Source organism: Schistocerca piceifrons, chromosome 6, assembly GCF_021461385.2.
Source record: "Schistocerca piceifrons isolate TAMUIC-IGC-003096 chromosome 6, iqSchPice1.1, whole genome shotgun sequence".
NCBI lineage: Eukaryota > Metazoa > Arthropoda > Insecta > Orthoptera > Acrididae > Schistocerca > Schistocerca piceifrons.
The window spans coordinates 232,025,098-232,047,951 of record NC_060143.1 but is presented as its reverse complement, the minus strand read 5'-3'; the positions used below and the strand labels follow the sequence as shown (position 1 = coordinate 232,047,951).

Sequence of the window (22,854 nt, the reverse complement as noted above, 5' to 3'; positions counted from 1 at the left end):
AGAAATGTTGGAACACGTGAGGCAATACTGACGCTACGACTTATCTTAGAAGAAAGATTAACGAAAGGCAAACCTACGTGTCTTGCATTTGTAGAATTGGAGAAAGCATTTGACAATGTTGACTGGAATACTCTCTTTCAAATTCTGAAGGTAGGAGGGGTAAAATACAGGGAGCGAAAGGCTATTTACAATTTGTACAGAAAGCAGATGGCGGTTATAAGAGTCGAGGGGCATGAAAGGGAAGCAGTGGTTGTGAGGGGAGTGAGACAGGGTTGTAGCCTCTCCCCGATGCTATTCAATCTGTATATTGAAGCAGTAAAGGAAACAAAATAAAAGTTCGGAGTAGGTATTAAAATCCATGGAGAAGAAATAAAAACTTTGGAGGTTTGCCGATGACATTGTAATTCTGTCAGAGACAGCAAAGGACTTGGAAGAGCAGTTGAACGGAATGGACAGTGTCTTGAAAGGAGGGTATAAGATGAACATCAACAAAAGCAAAACGAGGATAATGGAATGTAGTCGAATTAAGTCGGGCGATGCTGAGGGAATTAGATTAGGAAATGAGACACTTAAAAGCAGTAAAAGAGTTTTGCTATTTGGGGAGCAAAATAACTGATGATGGTCGAAGTAGAGAGGATATAAAATGTAGACTGGCAATGGCAAGGAAAGCGTTTCTAAAGAAGAGAAATTTGTTAACATCGAGTATAGATTTAAGTGTTAGGAAGTCGTTTCTGAAAGTATTTGTATGGAGTGTAGCCATGTATGGAAGTGAAACATGGACGATAAATAGTTTGGACAAGAAGAGAATAGAAGCTTTCGAAATGTGGTGCTACAGAAGAATGCTGAAGATTAGATGGGTAGATCACATAACTAATGAGGAGGTATTGAATAGAATTGGGGAGGAGAGGAGTTCGTGGCACAACTTGACTAGAAGAAGGGATCGGTTGGTAGGACATGTTCTGAGGCATCAAGGGATCACCAATTTAGTATTGGAGGGCAGCTTGGAGGGTAAAAATCGTAGAGGGAGACCAAGAGGTGAATACACTAAGCAGATTCAGAAGGATGTAGGCTGCAGTAGGTACTGGGCTGATGAAGAAGCTTGCACAGGATAGAGTAGAAGACCACAACAACAACATGTGTGAATTTAAAAAACATCGTTTCAACTACACGAATGTTATTTTGGAAATCAGCTCTCCTTTCACGCAATTCTACATTTACGTCTATACTCTGCGAACCACCGTGAAGTGCATAGTAGAGGGTGTGTGCCATTGTAACAGTTACCAGGGTTTCTTCCCTTTCCATTCACTTATGTAGTGTGAGAAGAATTTTTGATTGAATGCTTCTGTGCATGCTGTAAATGTTCCAATCTTGTCCTCGCGATCCTTGTGTGAGCGATACGTAGGGGGTTGTAGTATATTCCCAGTGTCATCATTTAAAACTGGTTCTTGAAATTTTGTTATTCGACTTTCTCGGGGTAGTTTACGTCTGGCTTCAGGAGTCTGCCAGTTCAGTATCTTCCATATTTCTGTGACCCTATCCCACGGGTCAAACAAACCTTTGCTCATTCGTGCTGCCCTTCGCTGTACGAGGGGCGTTTGAAAAGTCCGTGCAAAGCCCGAGAGATGGCACCACCGGCGCGTATCGAGGTCATGTTTAGTTAGTAGCAACTGCGGAAAGAACGCACACCAAGTCCCAGCCATATTGGTCTATTTCTCTGTGTCTGGCATTCGTGTGAATCAAGTCGAGTGATTGTCAAAAAATGGACGAAAAAGAATTTCGTGTGGTGATTAAACATTACTTCATGAAAGGCAAAACGACCCAGGAGACTAAAGAGAAGCTTGATAAACATAACAGTGACTCTATACCTTCGATTAGAACAGTTTATAAGTTGTTTCAAAATTTTCAGAGTGGCCATATGGGCACAAGTGATGCTGAACGTTCTGGACGCCCTGTGGAGGTTACGACTCCAGAAATCATTGATAAAATCCATGATATGGTGACGGATGACAGAAGAGTTAAGGTGTGCAAGATTGCTAGTGCTGTGGGTATCTCGAATGAACGGGTACATAATATTTAGCATAAACATTTGGACATGAGAAAGCTACCCGCAAGATGGGTTCCGCAACTGCTCATGCTTGACCAAAAACGAAATCGTATGAAGTGTTGCAAGGATGGTTTGCAGCTGTTCAGGATGAATCTGCAGGACTTTTAAGTGTCGTTTCGTCACTGTGGATGAAACATGGATACATTACTATACTCCTCACACCAAAGAAAAATCTAAACAATGGGTTATCAAGGGAGAATCAGCACCAAAAAAGGCGAAGACCATTCCTTCGGCCGGAAAGGTGATGGCGACTGTCTTTTGGGATTCGCAAGGGATAATCCTCATCGACTATCTGGAAAAAGGTAAAACTATTACAGGTGCATATTATTCCTCGTTATTGGACCGTTTGAAAACTGAGCTGCAAGAAAAACGCCGGTGATTGGACCGCAAAAAAGTCCTTTTCCATCACGAAAATGCACCAGCACACAGATCAACAGCTGTGGTCGCAAAATTAATGGAAGTAGGATTCCAACTCGTTTCACATCCCCCCTATTCTCCAGACTTGGCTCCCTCAGACTATACTACTTGTTCCCCAATTTGAAGAAGTGGCTGGCGCGACAAAGATTTTATTCAAATGAGGAGGTGAGTGCAGTAACTAATAGCTATTTTGCAGACTTGGACAATTCCTGTTATTCGGGAGGGATCGACAAATTAGAACAGCGTTGGACGAAGTGTATAAGTCTAAAAGGAGACTGTCGAAAAATAAAAAAGGTTTACCCCAAACAAGTAAGTAGTTTTTATTTTGCACGGACTTTTCAAACGCCCCTCGTATTTGTTCAGTATTCCCTTTAGACCACCTTTGTACAGGTTCCACACATTTAAGCAGTAGTCAAGAATTGGTCACATGAGTGATTTGTAAGCCATCTCCTTTTTAGACTTATTCCACTGGCCCAGTATTGTACCAATAAACCGAAGTCTGCCATATGCTCTATCCACGAATGAGCCTATGTTATCATTCCATTTCACTTTCCTAAAAAGCGTCACACCCAGTTATTTGCATGAGTTGACCGATTCAAACAGTGACTCATTGGTATTATAGTCGTGGGATACTACGTTTGTAACTGCACCATCTCCAAAAACCCTGAGGTTACTAATAATATTATCTGCAAGGTCATTAATATACAACATGAACAGCAAGGGTCTCAACACACATCCCTGGGTCACAGCTAAAGTTATTTCTACATCTCACGATGACTTTCTATCCAAGATAACATGCTGAGTCCTCCCTACAAAAAGGTCATCAATCCAGTCACAAATTTCACTTGATAGCCCATGTGATCGTACTTTTGTCAATGAGCATAGGTGTGATACAGAGTCAAATGCTCTTCGTAAATCAAGAAATACTGCATCTACGTGACTGTCTTGATCCAAAGCTTGAAAGTATCTCATGTGAGAAAAGTGCGAGTTGGGTTTCACATGATCGATGTTTTCGAAATCCATGCTGGTTGGCATTGAGAAGGTCATTCTGTTCAAGATACCTCATTATGTTTGAGCTCAAAATATGTTCTAGGATTCTACAACAAATCATTGTCAGGGACATTGGACGGTAGTTTTGTGGATTACTTCTACTACTCTTCTTGTAACCTGTGCTTTCTTCCAACTATTGGGCACACTTTCTTGTACGAGGAATCTGCAGTGGATTGTGAAGGGGCTAACTCCGCCACAAATTCATTATAAAGCCTGACAGAGATTCCATTGGGTGCCGGAGTTTTGTTCAGTTTTAACCCTCAGCCACCTGACGTGTTTTCAGGATACGCTACCACCTGACGTCGGTCACAGAGACAGGTTGCATATTTTAAATTTTATGTTAAAGTACGCTAAAATATTGCAATAAATTAAAAGTCACGTCTTTGTTTTCATTATATTTCAGTCATAATACAACTTCAAAATGTGAAGAAGTATACTTATAGATATAAAAAAAATCAGCACTTAAGAAAAGTTTACTCATTTTAGGGAAAATTGTAAGAACTAAAATTTTTTAGTCTTAGCAGTACACATCCTTATAATATCAATATTCTTATATATTTATGAGAAGTTCGATAAAATTACAAAGCACAAATACAAATTGCGGCAACTTTGAGCGAACATTTTATGACTGCATTCAGCGCAAATAGGAATCTTACATGTAAAACGTACATGATGGCAATTATTCCACTATATGAAATAAAACCGTCATAACTATTGGACAATTTGCGTTAGGACGCCCAAACCGCGCGGCTGGCCCAGGGGCATGATGGTAATTAGTATGCGCGTACGACGACGAAGCCCACTTTCATTTGCATGGGTTCATCAGTAAGCAAAATTGGCGCTTGTGGAGGACTGAGAATCCGCATTTCGCGATTCAGAAGTCTCTTCAGCCACAACGGGTGACTGTGGTGTGCAGAGTCCAGTCATGGAATAATCGGCGCGATATTCTTTGATGGCACGGTGACTATCGAACGGTACGTAAAGGTTTTGGAAGATGACTTCATACACATTATCCAAAGTGACCATGATTTCGACAAGATGTGGTTCAAGCAAGAAAGAGCTCGACCCCATCGAAGCATGAGTGTGTCTGATGTCCTGAGGAGCACTTTGGGGACCACTTTCTGGATCTGGGGTACTCAGAGGCCACTGGCACGGGCCTTGATTGGTCCCCATATTCTCCGGGTCTGAACACATGCGACTCCTTTTCGTGGGGCTGTATTAAAGACAAAGTGTACAGCAGTATTGGCTTCCGTTCCGGGTTCTTCGGCTGAGGTTCATCTAATGATTTTACTGACGATTCGCCAGCACGAGTGGCTGGCATTGTCAAAGCTTCACCCTCTGTTGCCGGTGGTGAACTGGAGCCGAGCACGCGGCCGCAGACTATATGTACCTGGCGCGCCAACGTCCGAGGGCTTCTCCGCGGTCAATTCCGGTGCGGTTCTCCTCTTGCTACCTGTGACGGTCGTTCGCTGCAGTACGGGAAGCCAGGATCCGTTTACCTTCAGGCTTTCCTCTTTCTTGTTGAAACTGTTCGCGTGTTTTTGTATTTCTACAGCTTCTCGGAACAAGCGCTTGTGATAGTGCTTCTCTACAGCCAGTACAAGAAGTATTGTACCCCGGACCACCTTTTTAAAATTAAACTTACTGAGATTTTAGACCGCCATTCAGATTTTATTACTGTTTACACGGATGGGTCTAAACAGGGGGTTTTATGGGCTGCTCTGCTGTGTTTCCCGATACTGTCCGTAGGATAGGGCTCCCAGAGCAGTTCTCAGTTTACTATGCAGAACTGTTTGCCATTCTGCAAGCATTAGAGCATATGCGCCGACATCATGGCATGAAATTCATCATCTGCTCCGATTCCCAAAGTGCTCTATACGCTCTTAAACAGATGTACCCAGCAGATCGGATGGTGCAAGAAGTGCAGGACGCACTCCTTCTCTTGCAAAAGCAGGCTAAGGATGTAATTTTCTGCTGGGTTCCAGGGCACATAGGAATTCCTGGAAATGAACTTGCAGTTGCGGCTGCCAAGGAGGCTTGCTCCATCCCACCTCCGTCCCCCTGCAGGCAATAACATCATTCGTGACTCGGAAGGTCATTTGTTGGTGGGAGGCTCAGTGGCTGGAAGTGAGGGATAATAAGTTGCGAGCGGTGAAGGATTCTGTCCGACCGTGGCTCACCTCCTTCCGACAACGGCGAGCTGAGGAAAGAGCCCTTACACGGCTTAGAATAGGACATTGTCCGTTGACACATGGTTTTCTGTTACGTCGTGAGGAGCCACCAACGTGTCAGACATGTGGGACACAGCTGTCGATAAGACATATTTTAACTGAGTGTGTTTTATATGCGGGTTTGAGGGAAGATTTAAGTTTCCCACCAGACCTGCCCTCTCTTTTAACTAATAATGAGGAGATTGTCGCTAGAGTTTTACGTTTTTGTGTGATGTCTGGACTTCTTCCCAAAATATTGGGATTGAGGTCTTAATGTGCTGTACAGTGGTTTGATCACCCATTATTTGTAAGTGGTCACTCAGCCACCGTTAATTATTTTTACCTGTTTTGTACTGCTATTTTATTTTTAGTTTTATCTACCTGTTTTGATGTGCTGTGACCAATCATGAAATTTGAGCATTTACAATCTCGCAAAGATCGGCTCTAAATTAATCCTTATTTAAAAGATCTTAGCTGCACTTGTCAACATTTCTTTTGGGAACGGGCGCTGATAACAACGTTGTTGTGCGCCCTAAAACACTAATCATCATCATCTCTACAGCCAGAACTTCCGTGTCGGCGAATTTTAATACGAGGTCGGTCTTACTCAGTGCGTGCCCTGCCACGGCCGATTTCTCAACTGCCCCAACCTGCAATGTCGCTTATGCTCTTTGATCCTGGTGTTAATTGATCGTCCAGTCATTCCGACATAAACGTTTCCGCATGTGGATCGTATACGGTATATTCCCGACATTGCAAGTGGGTCCCTTTTCTCCTTCGCCGATCTAAGACACTCTTTCATATTCCTTGTCGGTTTGAAAATCGTCTTTACGCCATGTTTGCGCAATATACGGCCGATTCTGTCCGTCACTCCTTACTTCGCCGAGTGTTTGGGTCTGTTACACTTCTAATATAATTTGTGAAGTACCCATTGCCCCTCAGAACACTTTACAGGTGTTGCATTTCTCGTCATATCACATCGGATGGGGAAAATCGGTTTTTAATTGTCCTGAGGCCACAAACTGCATAAAAAGCATCACTCACGTCGATTTTTAATTATCCTTAGGCCAAAAACCGCATAAAAAGCATCACTCACGTCAATTTTTAATTATCCTGAGGCCAAAAACCACATAAAAAGCATCAATAAAAATCAAATCGGATTGTTAATTTCCTTGTGACTGGCGCAAAACATGTTCAGATATGCTGTCCACTGTTTTCTGCAACAAGTGTAAATCGAGAAGCAGCATGTTCCACAACTGATCGAAGTGTTTCCGGGGTCACGTTCAGAATGTGTTGCGCAATGCATGCCTTCAGTGCAGCTAAGTTTGCAAGCGGAACACTGAACACCTCATCTTTGAGATAGCCCCACAGCCAGAAGTCACATGGATTAAGATCAGGTGAACGGGACGGCCAGGATGCAGGCAAATAGCGGCTGATAATTCTAGCATTTTCGAAATGGTGCTTCAGCGGCTGCATAACTGGATTTGCAATGTGCGGAGGTGCGTCGTATTGCATGAAAATGATCCCATCCACACATCACGCTGTTGATGAGCTGGAATGATGCGGTTGCGCAAAATACACTCATAGCGCTTACCAGTGATGGTACAGATAACAGGACTAGAAGCATCTGTCTCTTCGAAAAAATATGGCCCTATGATAAATGATGGCGTAAACCCGCACCACACCTTGACCTTTTCAGGATGAAGTGGCACTGATTGTTTTACGTGTGGATTTTCCATTTCCCATATCCGACAATTGTATGTATTTGACATATCCTGTCAGATGGAAGTGGGCTTCGTCTGTCTACAAAACCTTCCATGGCCAATCATTGTCCACTTCATGTGAACAAGAAATTCTGAAGCAAAGGTCTCTCTTGCTGGCGGGTCAACAGGAGGCAACTCGTGTACATGGGTAATTTTGAATGGCTAGCAAAGAATTTCGTAGGATTTTACGCACCGTGCTCACGGGTATGTCAAGTGTTCGAGCAATTCCCCGTGCACTACACCTTTGCACACCACCACTCGTCTCCTCCTGCATTGCTGTGACAGTGCTTCCACTGACATTGAATCAATTCGTTTCCTCCCTCTACCAGGTTGCACGCCAAAAGAACACGTCTTCTGGAATTTCCGAATCATTTTCTCCAGACTCACGGCAGTCATCGGACCAACGCCTTTTTTCAACCCTTCAGTGTCCGAACTTATGCAGAGCGACGTGTGCTCAGTCACCATTGTTGTAATACAGCTTTACAAGCAGAGCACGATGCTGCATTGAGACACTCCTAGCGAACGTTGCAGACGCGAAAGGAGAAAAAGCCGTGTACCTATGGTGTTCATACCAACCTCAGTGGGTCGTGCGCATGACAGGTGTTGTCATTTACGTATTCCGACACATACAATGCCATCTGTTGATCAATTTTCACACTATTTTTCTTCTTCTGCCATACGTTTTCTCCTTCTCCGATAATATTCCGTTGCAATTTGACGTCATTCTGACCAGTGGTATTATTTCTAGAGCGTTGTGAAAGTTTTTTAATCACCCTGTACATTTTGAATTTGCACCTTCCGCGGAAAGCTACTAGTATTTCATCAATGCAAGCATTGCTTCCAAAGAAACAGACGTTTTTACAGTTCTGAATGAAAATTCGAAAAAGTTGCGATATAGGTGTAGCTAAATCAGTGCTGCGGCATTCAGTTCGAGTATTTGCATCATGAAACGGAAGACAGTTGAGCAGTGCTTCAAACATATTCTTACTTATAATGCAGCGACATATTTCTCTGCCTGTGCCACCTTTGCTGTACCAGCATATGTAGTGTGTGTAGTTTTCTTTGGAAATAGCAGTATAGTACAGCATACCAACGAAGGCTTTAAATTCAATTACATCTACATCACGAACAGCTGTTTACCGTTGGTAATTAGGTCGAATTTTCTGATTTTTTTCCCATTAGAATGCCTTACTGTTTCTCCTCTTTCAGAGAAAAATAAGCTCCACAAATGCAGTTGATTCATATTTTCATGCCAAACGCCCTGAAAATTACGTTTTAATCCAAGTGGATGCCGTATGATGATATGATACATAGTCCTTGATCTTGAGACTGGAGGACGGGAAGACCAACGATATCAGTTCCTACCAAAGAAGTTGCGGTATCTTGCCAGTGGAACATCGTCGTCGGAAGGTGAATCCTCCATCGGCGTCCTAATGTCATTCTCTTGTTCCATGGGTTGAGGTTCAGCCCCATCACCTTCGACTTCTGAATCGGACTGATGTTCGTCTTCAATGAATCCGCTGGAACATCTTTTACGTCACTACAGTCTTCATTTGGAAGTTCTGGTATAGATAATAAGTCTTCAGAATCTACACTATGTGACCAAAAGTATCCGGACACCTGGCTGAAAATGACTTAAAAGTTCGTGGCGCCCTCCATCGGTAATGCTGGAATTCAATATGGTGTTGTTGGCCCAACCCCAACCCGTAGCCTTGATGACAGCTTCCACTCTCGCAGGCATAATTTCAATCAGGTGCTGGAATGTTTCTTGGGGAAAGGCAGCCCATTCTTCACAGAGAGCTGCACTGAGAAGAGAGATCGATGTTGGTCGGTGAGGCACAAAGTCGGCGTCCCAGAACATCCCAAAGATGTTCTATACGATTCAGGTTAGGACTCAGTGCAGGCCAGTCCATTACAGGTATGTTATTGTCGTGTAACCACTCCGCTACAGGCCGTGCATTATAAACAGGTGCGTGATCGTGTTGAAAGATGCAATAGCCATCCCCAAATTGCTCTTCAACAGTGGAAAGCAAGAAGGTGCTTAAGGCCTGTGCTGTGATAGTGCCACGCAAAACAACAAGGGGTGCAAGCCCCTTCATGAAAAACACGACCACACCATAACACGACGGCCTCCGAATTTTACTGTTGACGCTACACACACTGGCCGATGATGTTCGTCGGACATTCACCACGCCCACACCCTGCCATCGGATCGCCAAATTGTGTACCGTGATTTTTCCACTGTTCAGTCGTCCAATGTTTGCGTTCCTTACACCAAGGGTCTGGATAGGTGTCTGTCTATTACCAATTACGACTCTCTTAAAAGTGTCAGCGGTCTCTGTTAGTCAACAGATGAGGTCGGCCTGTACGTTTTTGTGCTGTACGTGTCCCTTGATGTTTCCACTGCACTGTCACATCAGAAACAATGGACCTAGGGATGTTTGGGAGTGTGAAAATTTCGCGTACAGATGTATGACACAAATGACAACCAATCACCTGACCACGTCGAAGTCCGTGAATTCCGCAGAGCACCCCATTCTGCTCACTCACGATGTCTAATGACTACTGAGGTCGCTGATATGGAGTATCTGGCAGTAGGTGGCAGCACAATTAACCTAATACAAAAAACGTATGTTTGTGGGGGTGTCCGGATACTTTTGATCACATAGCGTATGTCAACTTCCTCTAACCATCAGACTATATCTTTTCCCCAATTGAGATATTGTTACCCTACAAAAATAAAAAAAAATACATAATTTAACTAATGTTACCTAACCTTCTAACTTCGGTCACAAGGAGCGCATGCAGAAGAACGTTACCGACTGCACGCACGTCTAGCACGAACTGGCGGGATAGGGGAAAAAGTACGTTGACTCATGATTACGTCACGTGAGTAATAGCGAAAAAAATTTAAAAACAGAACCTTGAGAATCTCTGAGACCGACGTCAGATGGTTAAGGTTTAACGATTTCATCTGTTTCTCAACACCATGCACTCAATACTTTACTTCACTCATCTTTTCAGTGGTACAAGGATTAAACTGGGGCAGTTCTCCTGGGTTTTCGTTTTGTAAAAGAACAATTGAAAATAAAGTTAAGCATTGCAGATTTTGCTTTGCTACCTTCAATTCAAGTTCCTGTATTATTCACTAGAGACTGGGTACTAACTTCGGTGCCAATGACAGCCTTAACATATGACCAGAATTTCTTTGGGTTTTGTGAAAGATCATTTGACAGTATTCTGGTATGTTAGTCACTGAAGGCTTCACACATTGCTGTCTTTACATCCATATGCATTTCATTGAGCATCTCTCAACCTATATTCCTGTTGTTTGTTTTACATCTATTATGCAGTTGTCTCTTGTTTGCTTAGTAGTTTGTTTACAGTGACTATATACCACGAACAGTCCCATTATGAACTTACCAGTGCATGGTAAACTATGCTTTAAAATGTGAGCCGTTGTTTCTTTACCTTTACATGCTGCGTCCCTGTGCTGAAAGTTTAAAGTTACTCATTGAGGTATGAAGGTATTGATTTTTTATCTAGTTTATCAAACTTCGATATCTTTCTGCTTGTTTCAGTTGTACTTTGTACTTCACTTGTAATTCAATTAATATTTGGCCCACCCCTCGAATCAAGAGGTCTTTCAGTCGGTGAAACAGCATCTGGAGAAGATGACTTCACAATAAAACATTTTGTGAACAAATTCACGAAAAGGGAGGGATAACCTCAGCTCCACCCCTTGTATCACCATCACTGTCACCATCGGTGGTGGTGGTGGTGGTGGTGGTGGTGGTTGTCATATTTGCTGTAAATCATTGTTATGTGGTGGTGGTTGTCATATTTGCTGTAAATCATTGTTATGAGTCGGTGGTTGGAGCCTACTTGTCACAGTGAGTTAGAATTTCTGTTCTTTAAATTGTTTCAGGCAAATTCCGAAACAATTCTTTCAACAAGTCCATGGCCAATACTCTCCCCTCCTCACACCCCTTTCTCTCTGTTATAAATATCCTTGTTTCCAGTTGAAAATATATATATATATATATATATATATATATATATATATATATATATATAAAAAAATCTCTTTTTAATTGCCCATGGTACCTTCTCTATTAACTGAAATAATCTGTTCTTACTTCAAAATTTGTGTTCTATCAATTGTACTACGTCAGAGTTCCTCACAGTATTTGTTAAAGTTGGGCAGACATTGTTTTTTCGAATGTGATTTGAAGTCATCAGTTCAAACTTTATTTTTTGTTTCAGTTTCATATTCTGATCTTGAAATGAGGTTGCTATATTGAAACAAAAAATTAATTGAAATCTGGTAATCATTGATTTCCTTTAGGAATGAAGGCAAAACTTGACAAGTCACTGCACTATGTATTGGAGCAGTGGAGGTGATGTATCTAAGTGTTGACTCTAGGCATTATTGATACCAAACACAACATTGTAAGAACTCATAATGTGAAAATCACATTTTTTTAGTGCCACTAATTTTATCCAGAAATGTGTTGGATGCTTTGACTGGTTTGGAAAGCTCATTGTTTCCTTGTAATGCATTGCAGTTACATATCTGTGTCAAATTAAGATAGAGTAACTGACAAGTGGACTGTTACAGTTCACAGCACAACATGCTACAACTACTTTGGTTTCAGGAACAGTCTGCTGCAGTTCTTTGCAGTGAGCTATTTATTTGTACATTGTTACTGGAGACTGACTATAAGCCATCATTCTGGACAATTCAAGGGGTTCACTAAAGAAAGTACCACCCCACAAGAATGTCTTCTTAGTTACTGCATGTTATACAATTTGTTAAATTGAAAGACAATGACATCAATAAAATAAGACACCTTATTCCACTGTCACAGTTATAGAGACATTTAAAAAAGCCTACGGTCAGTAGTGCATAAATACCCGGAGCATGCAATATTAGTTGGAGGCGACTTAAGACTGGGACATCTATGGATCCATTGTGGGGGATACAGTCAGTCAGTCTTGTGAAGTACTTTTGAATATGTTTCCTGAAAACTGTCTTGAGCAGCTAGTTGAGCAGCCTACACACAATCAAAATATCTTAAGACATTGTAGCTACAAAAAGGCCAGACCTTATTGACGGCCTCACTATAGAGATGGGGATTAGTTGCAGTGATGACATAGTGAGAGAGTGGTTTTGCTAGAAAGAGAAGTTGTTAGCAACTCATGTAGACAATGAATTGATGTCCTTTAGTACCAGTATAATAAATGTAGAAGAATTACAGGCAAAGCTTAAACAAATGGTAAATCATGCTCTGGAGAAGTATGTGCCTAGTAAGTGGATTAAGGATGGAAAAGACCCACTGTTGTTCAACATCAACATTTGGAAAATGCTATTGTGCCCTCAGTTCAGAAGAGAATGCACAAATGATGACAGACAAAGGTTAGTAGAGATTCATGCAGCTTTAAAGAGATGTATGTGCAAACTATACAACTACTGTCACTGTCATACCCTAGCAAAAGATCTGTCCGAGCATCTAAGAAAATTATGGTCCTATGTAAAATCACTAAGGTGGTCTAAAGTTTCCATCCAGTCACTTGTTGAGCAGTCTGATGTGGCAGTAGAAGATAGCAGAACAAAAGCGGAAGTTGCTCAGGCAGGAAAATTGTACAAATGTACAAACTGTCACACAGAGTTCCGTAAGGACAACATAGTAACCATAGTAATAAGCATCCCTGGCATAGAAAAAACCAAAAGAGTTGAAAACAAATACGTCACCAGGTCTGGATGGAATCCCAATTCAGTTTTTTAGAGTGTGTTCTACGGCTATGTCTCATTGCTCAGCTTGCATTTATCGCGAATATCTTGTCCAGTGCAAAGTCTCAAACAACTGGCAAAAAGTATAGATGACACCTGTATATAAGAAGCCCTGTAACATTACAGACCAATATCCATAGCATCAAACTTCCTGGCAGATTAAAACTGTGTGCTGGACTGAGACTCAAACTCGGGACCTTTGCAGGAGAACGTCTGTGAAGTTTGAAAGGTAGGAGATGAGGTACTGGCAGAATTAAGGCTGTGAGGACAGGGCGTGAGTCGTGCTTGGGTAACTCAGTTGGTAGAGCACATGCCCGTGAAAGGTAAAGGTCCCGAGTTCGAGTCTCGGTCCGGCACACAGTTTTAATCTGCCAGGAAGTTACGTATCAGTGCACACTCCGCTGCAGAGTGAAAATTTCATTCTGGATCCATAACATCAGTTTACTGCAGAATACTTGAATGTATTGTGAGTTCAAATATAATAAATTTCCTTGAGACTGAAAAGCTTATGTCTACAAATCAGCATGGTTGTAGAAAGCCTCACTAGTGGAAAGCTCAGCTTGCCCTTTTCTTACATGGTATACTGCGAGCTATGGATGAGGGGCAACAGGCAGATTCCATTTTTCTAAATTTCTGGAAAGCATTTGACACTGTGCTCCGCTGCAAATTGGTTCCTAATAATGCTGTGGTGTCCAGGAAGGTATTGAAGTTGAGTGAGAGTAGGATGATACAAAATGAAGTAGACAAAATTTCTAGTTGGTGTGATGAATTGTAGCTTGCTGTAAATGTAGAAAAATGTAAGTTAATGCAGATGAGTAGGAGAGTCAAAGCTGTAATGATCGGATACAGTATCAGTAATTTAGTGCTTGATACAGTCGCGTTGTTGAAATATCTGGGTGTAATGTTGCAAAGTGATGTGAAATGGAACAAAGATGTGAGGATTATGGCAGAGAGGGTGAATGCTTGATTCCAGTTTATTGGGAGAATTTTGGGAAAGCAGAGTTCATATGTGAAGGAGACCATCTATTCTTGAGTACTGCTAGAGTGTTTGGGATCTGCATCAGGTCAGATTAAAGGAAGAGATCAAAGCAGATCAGAGGCGGCTGTATATTTGTTACTGGTAGGTTCGAAGAACACGCAAGTGTTATGGAGATGCTTCAGGAACTGAAATGGAAATCTCTGGAGGGAAGACAACATTCCTTTCAAGAAACACTTTTGAGAAAATTTAGAGAACCGGCATTTCAAGCTTACTGCAGAGTGATTCTATCGTTTAATGTAAGGACCACAAAGATTAGATACGAGAAATTAGGGCTGATATGGAGGCATGTAGGTAGCCATTTATCCTTCACTTTACTTGAGAGTGGAATGAGAAAGGAAATTACTAGTAGTGGTACATGGTGACCTCCGCCATGCACAATGCGGTGGCTTGTGGAGTATGTATGTAGCTGTAGGTGTAGAAATTATATAGCAGACAGGTTTTTCTAGCGGTACATGTGGTAAGACTTGTTACCAGCAACTTATGCATTTGAAAATACAATTTATAATTTGAGCAGACTAATCTTTACTAAATTGAGGTTAGGATTTTCTTCCACCAACCCCTTCAGTTGCGATAATGGAATGGCAGTTAGTTGGCCTAAGGTAAGCCAAATACAGTAAGTTACAAATTCAACTGGAGCAGCAAGAAGTGAGAGCTCGTTACTGAAGAAATATGCTGCTGATTGAGGAGCCATTATGTATGCTGGTTATGGAAGCTACAGGTGCCATACAATAGGCAGGGAAGATTGGTGTATTAAGGGTGGGTGTAAAGTTTTAATTATCACCTCCAAAAATTCAAGCTTTGTCCATGAGACCTGGTGATTGTTCTCATATTAGTCCAGCTGTACACATTCACCCTTCAGTGTAACACTTTTTGCCAGTGATTGTTGACTTGGTGGAGATCGTGGTAGAAATTTGAAAGTTGACTGTTTTCAGAAAATGTTCCACATTGAAAAACACCTCGTGATTGTTCTATAAACACCTGTGATGCAATGCTTTCCATGCTCGAGGGTGGAGGAAGAAGGTGCTGGGAGCTGTGTAAGGTGAATATGGGTCTGAGGTAACATTTAATACCACAAAGAAGCAACGTGGGTGACTCTGTCCTGTGCAGAATGAACTGAGGCACTGTTGACAAAAAGATGGAACACATGCTTGGACAGCTTCCTGCGATTGTTAAGATGAAGCATCTTGTGACCTTGTCAAGAGACTTCAACAATATCATGTGATAGTTCTCCTAAAAAAAAACACCATCTCCTCCTTGCCCGACAGTGGTTGAGTCTTCACCTTTCCTTAATGATTGAATGATCGATCCACATGTTTCCAAATCTTACTTTGCTCTTTTTGTCTCACCACCATAGTGACACACCAACACTCTTCCACGATGATTAGATAACTAAGGAGGTTATTTGGATTGACCTTACACAGCCGCAACATAAGTGGGAGCAGATGCAGAACTCGGAAATTGCCAAATTTTATCATGTTCAAAATGAAGCGCAAGATGTGGAAAATGTTTCCATTATGCAGAAGTAGTTAAGAACTGGGACCTCCACTTTGCTTACATTCCTGTTTTTGCACAGAGAGCTTTGCTACTTAATTCTCTATCATTCAGTCTTGTTTAACCATACTGGAAGCATCTGCACCAGCTAACCACTGTGTCATTTTATGATACATTTTTACCACACATTCACACACACCAACTGTGTGTGTGTGTGTGTGTGTGTGTGTGTGTGTGTGTGTGTGTGTGTGTGTGTGTGTGTTTATATTTGACAAAGGCATAGGCCAAAAGCTCATTTTCTGACAGTCTTTTTGTTGTGCCTGTCTGCGACTCAGCATCTCTGCTATATAGTGAGTAGCGACTATCCTTTTCATGATACTGTTACATTCCATCATTGGATTTTCCACTGCTTAAGTGACTTTGGGGAGAGGGGGCTAATAAAACATTTATAATTAAGAATCTGGTATTTTTATGTTATAAATGAAATATCAAATAGGAATATCTGTGGTGAAACTTCCTTGCAGTTCAAAACTGTGACTCAGACTGGGACTCAAACCTGGGGCCTTTCCTTCTGGAACACCTGTGCTATTAATAACATGAATGACAGCACCTCACAAATATCCCTTGTCATTTTCTTCATCAATATTTTTAAAATATTTTCTTATTGCTTTAAAGTTCAAGCTGTAAAAAGGTTTTATTACTTTTCTGCAAATCTGTTTCAAAATAATACTATTGTCCCTCTTAGATATACTGCATATATATTTGTTGCTTTCTATTAGAGAAAAAGTTTCTTTCTGAGGATTTTATGCACAGTTAATTTATTATTTGCAGGTTCTGTACCCCATGTTCTTAACATCTCACTTTAGTGTAAACCATTTCAAGCAATCAATTTCATGATGAATATGGACCTGCATGCAGATCATTTGCAAGAATGATTTGTATTCATATTTACTTTAAGCTTAATGTTGGTTTAAATTTGCTGAAAACACACACACACACACACACACACACACACACACACACACACACACACACACACACACACACACACAGAGTTGTATGCATGGTCTGAGTTGAAAACATTCCATTTTTGTGTGTGGGTGTAATGTCCGACAGCCAGAGTTTGATGTGTTAATGTGTATGCAAGCTGTTGTGTGACCTTGCCTGTGAGGAATGACAATGAGGACTGCTAGGACATTGCCTTTTCTTTTACTTTTAAACCTTTGGAAATACAAAACCTCTCACGTAATAGGTAACACATTTCATCTGATCTTACAAGAAACCCCCACCCCATCCCCATGTTCTAAAACAGTGTGGTTGTAATTGAGAGTCATTGAGGATTATGTACGTGGCATGAAACCATACTTGGAACATGAGGCATTGAGATAAGGAGTTACTTAAAAGGAATGAGCAGCAATATAAATTTAATTACTTCATTGTCCCAGTCAAGGAGTGGGTGGAACCCAGAGTGGGGGTGAGGTAGCACTAGAGCTCTTGTACAGTGCATGTTCTGTTGTATGACTGGCCACATCACACAGTTTGTATCAGAAGTTGTTATACTTAGTGCCTATCCAAACTTCAGACATCCATGTCCTTCAGATTCATAGGTGTGAAGTGAGTAAGCAAAGTATACTGCAGTATCAGTGACAATAGTGATTAGTCATAAAACATGTGGGCTTTTTAACAGTAGTTCAGAAATAATATTCCTCTTAAAACTATTTCTCTAATGTGTGCCACACTGGTTCATTGTATTAGATAAAACTGAATATGTCTGTGGTAAAGTATGTTTAGTGTTTGTTGGTAATAATAAAGTAAGTTGTCAATAGTAATAAACATTATTGGCACTAATAACTTACACATTTCAATCAGGAAGGTATTTCAATTAATAATAATCACCCCAGCTAAAGTATCCAATTGCACATTTCTTTTCTCCTTTTGCAGGTGTTCCATTTGCGAGACATCAGCTGGGAGAGGCCGCAGTTCTTGTCCAAGTCCTTTTTGGGCTTTGTAACATTTAACATTATAAATTATTCCCTGTTACTGGCGGAGTTTATTACAACTCAGTTTACACATCCGACATCAGAACAAAAGGTAATGCTTTATCCATTTTTATTATTGTTTTTCACTAAATTTGTTGTAGTATTATCAAAGACTGAATTTTGAGACAGGTAAAATGTGTACAGAGACTAAATTTTTACTAAATCTCGGGCATATATCTTAAAGTGCGTATTTTTAGCAGCTGAAATTAATGTGATAAAGAAGGAAAGGTATTTCACTGCATTGTGCAATGAGATAAAAGTGATAAAACTTGAATTAAGAAATTTGCTGCAAAATGAGGCGAGGCATTGAAGGAGAGAAAATTGGCAAGCATAGAAGTTGGAAGGTTAAGCGTTGGTTTAACAGAGTGCTTACTCTTTTGAACTTAGGATGAAATCAGCTAACTAGAGTTCAGCTATGTGGTGCTGTAATAAAAACTTGTTTTACAACAGTTAGTTTTCATTGTTTGTGTAATAATGGTTTTTGTACCTATTATTAGTGTCCCGTCTTTGAAGTGTACAGTGGTTTTCTTTGATCTTTCATGATACATGTGTTTCCTTAGAAGTTTATTGGCCTATTCAGAGTTAGATAAGCGTGAATGGCGTACAGCTGCATGGATTCTGTGATCAAGCCAGGTGATAACAATGGTTTGAGGCAAGATAGAAGTAGAAATAAAAAAGAAATGAGATCATTCTCATGAAGAATTCATGAAAATCAGTCTTAAAGTAATCAAAAGCAAGACATTTGGTTTGGTGCTGTGTAGGAACTCCCCAACAGCCCATCTAATAACCAGAGATGAGAAGATGTATAAGGTGGACAGTTTCCGGTCTTGATTAATTCTACCACACAGTATGTTAGATACTTTGGGATGGAATATTTCCACAAATTTCTTAGATTTTCTTATACAGAAAATAAGTCAAACCAATACTAACATTTTAGACGAGTAGCAGCAACGGTTACTGGACCAAATAAGAATATTCGACAGGCAATAGAAATTAATTTACTCAATTTTTGTTCATAGAAAACACAAACAGATGAAATTAGGAATCAGGATATCTGACAACAGCTAGGATTAGAAAGAAGCTTGCTGGAGACCCTTGAAGTACAGTGATTCTAGTGATACAGTCATACGGAGCCAAGGCACGCTTTGTAGCTATGCCAGGAAATGGCACAGTTGGGGGAAATCATCACCTGACACAGGAAACAGGCACAGATCTAGGTATAGCTCGGTATATTACATTGCTCAGCATGTGCCGTAGAGTCATGATAATCTTGCAAGATGGTTGCCATAAAGGTTGACCACCAGATGTTGGTGCGTGTGATGAATCTTTTTGAATTATACATATTGGCTTCTTAAAATGAATCATTGCAGAATATGAATCTCGGATGTTCCATCACATCATCACCAATTCAGAAACAAGAAAGTGGTGAGGCATGATGCCAATGCATGCAAAAATTTCACACCCAGCTGTCAGGAGGAACTTCACCTCACATCTTTGTTCAGTGGAATAGATAATTTTGAGTCTCTTCATAGACAGTGATGCAGTGGTGGGCAGGTTATGTATCAATATCTGCTGATGACCAGTTGTGCCCTAAAACCAGAAGTAAATACTATTAATTACCAAATTAAAATGTTAGTTTTCTGTTATGTGGCAAGACCTGACCTCACAATGTCTTTTCAGTTGTTACTCAGCAGACATTACCTCTCTGTTGAAAGGATATAAAATTTGTCATAAAAGACAGCCCTATTAGCAGTCTCGACAATTAGTTGCACCTTGTTGTGATGGTGGTGTGTCCAAAGCTCATGTTCTTACTCAAAAATGAATTGTTGTTGTTGTTTATTCATCCATGAAGAGCTTTCAATAAGGTTATTGGAAATGCCGTATTTCATTTTAAGAATAAAACCACCTAATTCATATATACAGGCATTTAGATATACATAGTTCGACAAGGAACACACACTTTCCATGCCCTTATAGGAGGAACGATCTCGGTATTTGCGTGCCATCCTTTGAAACAGTGTCAGTATGAAAAGCTGGGTGCTACATAACTAGGAGACCAGTGGCAGGAGACAGACGACTGTGCAACAGAAACTATTCCCCTGTTCTCAAAACATCTAATCTATTATATTGGTGACAATTATAGGGCATTTTTATTGGTCTTGCTTCTGTGTGTCTATTTAGTTGCATTTGATCTGCATGATAGATTAGTTTAATTTAAGCTTTGTGTCACATTTACCGTAAGTTACTTGCACTGTGGATCGTATTCAACTCAAGCTGATGAAATTGTATTTTTTTCTTTCTCTTACAGAATTTCTATACAAACCTTTTCAATGGTTGCTATGCCTTCCTGTTGTTCATTGTTGTGATATTTTTCCTCATTTACGGCGTAGAAGTCTTCTTTAAGGTTAGTAAAAGTGATCCTTCGTATACCTATTGAGCTAAAGGTGTTGCCAATAGTGAGTAGAACCCTTGAGTTAGTGGCTGTTAGGACATGCTGTGTGTGAAACAAATTGTCTATGTGTTACTCAATATTTTTTGTGATAAGATCAATTCATGTCAGAATGCAGTACTTAAGTTTGTTGGTAAAAGGCTGCACGCAATCGTGTTGTCAAGTTCACTCAGTACCTGAATCTTGCTTCTACGAAACCAGTGTGCTAGCCAGATGACTAAGAAGCCTAAATTCATTACATTCACATTAGAGTAGTCAAATTCCGTGGGTGTTGTGGAGGTGGTCCCAAGTGTATAGAGGAAGTAGAGGATGTAAATTTTATTTTCGTTAAAGGATGTATTCTTCAGTAAAGTAAAGAAAATACCATACAGAAAGGTTTTTGCATTAGTTGCATTCATATTACCCAAGACACATTTAATATACTGTGGGAGGTTGATCAATACACATGTGCTCTATATTTAACTCATTCCAATGCTTCAGATTAAAAAACCTTAAATCTTTCCAGAGAGTGTTAATTCTTTTAAATGTTTAAGTGTTCAGCATCTTGCATTTAGTGGTACTGTTTCTTTTCTTTAATATTATATCTTGTTACATGTGTATAATTTTGTTACACAGTTGACTTGGTATGGTTATTGTTGTTATTATTATTATTATTATTATTATTATTATTATTATTATTGTTGTTAAAAAGTGGCAGTAGTGCCTTTGTGACAGATGCAGAACACGTATTTTTTGTTTTCTGAAACCAGAGGAACTGGAATGAAAATGGTATTAATTCAAGTGGGTAAACTTTCCAGAAGCAGAGTTTTGTTAGCAAGAGAGAAGTAGATGATAGGGAAGGGAAAATTGAGAGAACAAATGCATGTATAAAACTAATCAATAAAAGTTACTCTCACATCAAGACACACATTAGAAGTGCAGGCAAACAATTGAAAGTGTCAGTAATTTTATAAGATTCTTCTTAGGTACATTTTTTTTATTAGTATGTTATCCTTGATCTAGTTGTTTTAGTGCCTGTGATTGAAATGTAAGTGCTGTTCTACCAAATAATTTTAACTCCCTGTAGGTGTTTAATGATAATAAAAATATACAGGGTGATTATAATTAAAGTTGTAATTTCAAAATGCTGTCAAGAAAAAGAACCATTGCTCAGAATGTCATTAAATTTGAACAGACTATAATCAAATGGGGGGGGGGGGGGGGGAGCTGTGGAAACAAAAATTTAGCAAACATTTTCCCAGTAGATGGTACTTCAAGCATCATAACACAAATGCGGTCCGCTACAAATGGCAGATGAATCACAATATGACAGTTATATTTTGAGTTGCACATTACGCCAACCTTACTGTGCAATGCGCATGACCACGGTGTGCGTCTGCAGAAATTTTTGCAATGGGTAAGTGAGGGGGGGGGGAGTGAAGATTTAAAAATTCTCATTTTTTATGTAATCAATTCAGTCAGATGAAAGTATTACAAGCAGCAAATTTGTCAATAAGTACACAAAACTTATTGTATCTGGGAAGAGTGATTGTTGTCTACTTAGTACTTTCGACACAGATTACTTTGGTACCTAAATTACAAGTTTACTTCAGTAGCACATGCAAATACATATTTTATGTTATTAATATGAATAAGAATGCCAATTTTTGAATAAACTATCTGAAATAATATCCTCAAATGATTAAATCCAGGATATCCCGTGAGATATGAAATAAAGCTAGTATATATTGATAAAATAATTAATTCATAATCCCATGCTGTTGGGTTTAATCTGACAATTTGAGAAAATAACGTTGGATATCGTGTTTTGGTTTGTTTGGGGGAAGAGACCAAACAGCGAGGTCATCGGTCTCATCGGATTAGGAAAGGATGGGGAAGGAAGTCGGCCATGCCCTTTCCAAGGAACCATCCCAGCATTTGCCTGGAGCGATTTAGGGAAATAACGGAAAACCTAAATCAGGATGGCCGGACGCGGGATTGAACCGTCGTCCTCCCGAATGCGAGTCCAGTGTGCTATCGTGTTTTGCCTTTCACTTAGTTGCAAAGACGGAACATATCTCCATGAATTTTGAAGCAACCAAGGAACAACAGAAAATGGAAAAAAAAATGAGGGAATAAACTTTTCAAAAAGGCTTATTCAACTTTTATGCCATCTATAGCACTTTTATTTGGTTACACGACTTCACATAAACTCACATTGATAGGTTTATTGCATTGCTTTCATGATTTCTATTTTTTAGTGATAACTAGAGTAGCTGAAGCTGAACAAAATGTGTTTTGATAGCTACAGTCATTTGGTTTGAATGTGAAAGTATAGCCTAGCGCCATTAAATGACCAGATGAATGTGGGGAAGCCTCCCAAAACCAGCCTCAAATTCGCTAGTAGAATCAACTTTTAGCAGCCTAAGACTCCACCAAGGTTATTCTGATCTCTCCAGTTTGTCACATTATTGTGCAGCATACCAACTGGAATACAAGGTCCCAATCCAGGGGCTAAA

General features: G+C 40.2%; 1 protein-coding gene across 5 annotated transcripts in view; it reads left to right on the top strand.

Annotated features, from left to right (window-relative positions):
- The window catches only part of LOC124802736, a 324,707-nt gene that overhangs the window by 226,102 nt on the left and 75,751 nt on the right, over positions 1-22,854 (top strand). For all 5 annotated transcript variants that reach the window (XM_047263715.1, XM_047263716.1, XM_047263713.1 and 2 more), the window contains exons 5-6: positions 17,810-17,959; positions 20,216-20,311. In XM_047263715.1, coding sequence (XP_047119671.1) covers positions 17,810-17,959; positions 20,216-20,311 — 246 coding nt within the window. The remainder of the gene's footprint in view (positions 1-17,809; positions 17,960-20,215; positions 20,312-22,854) is intronic.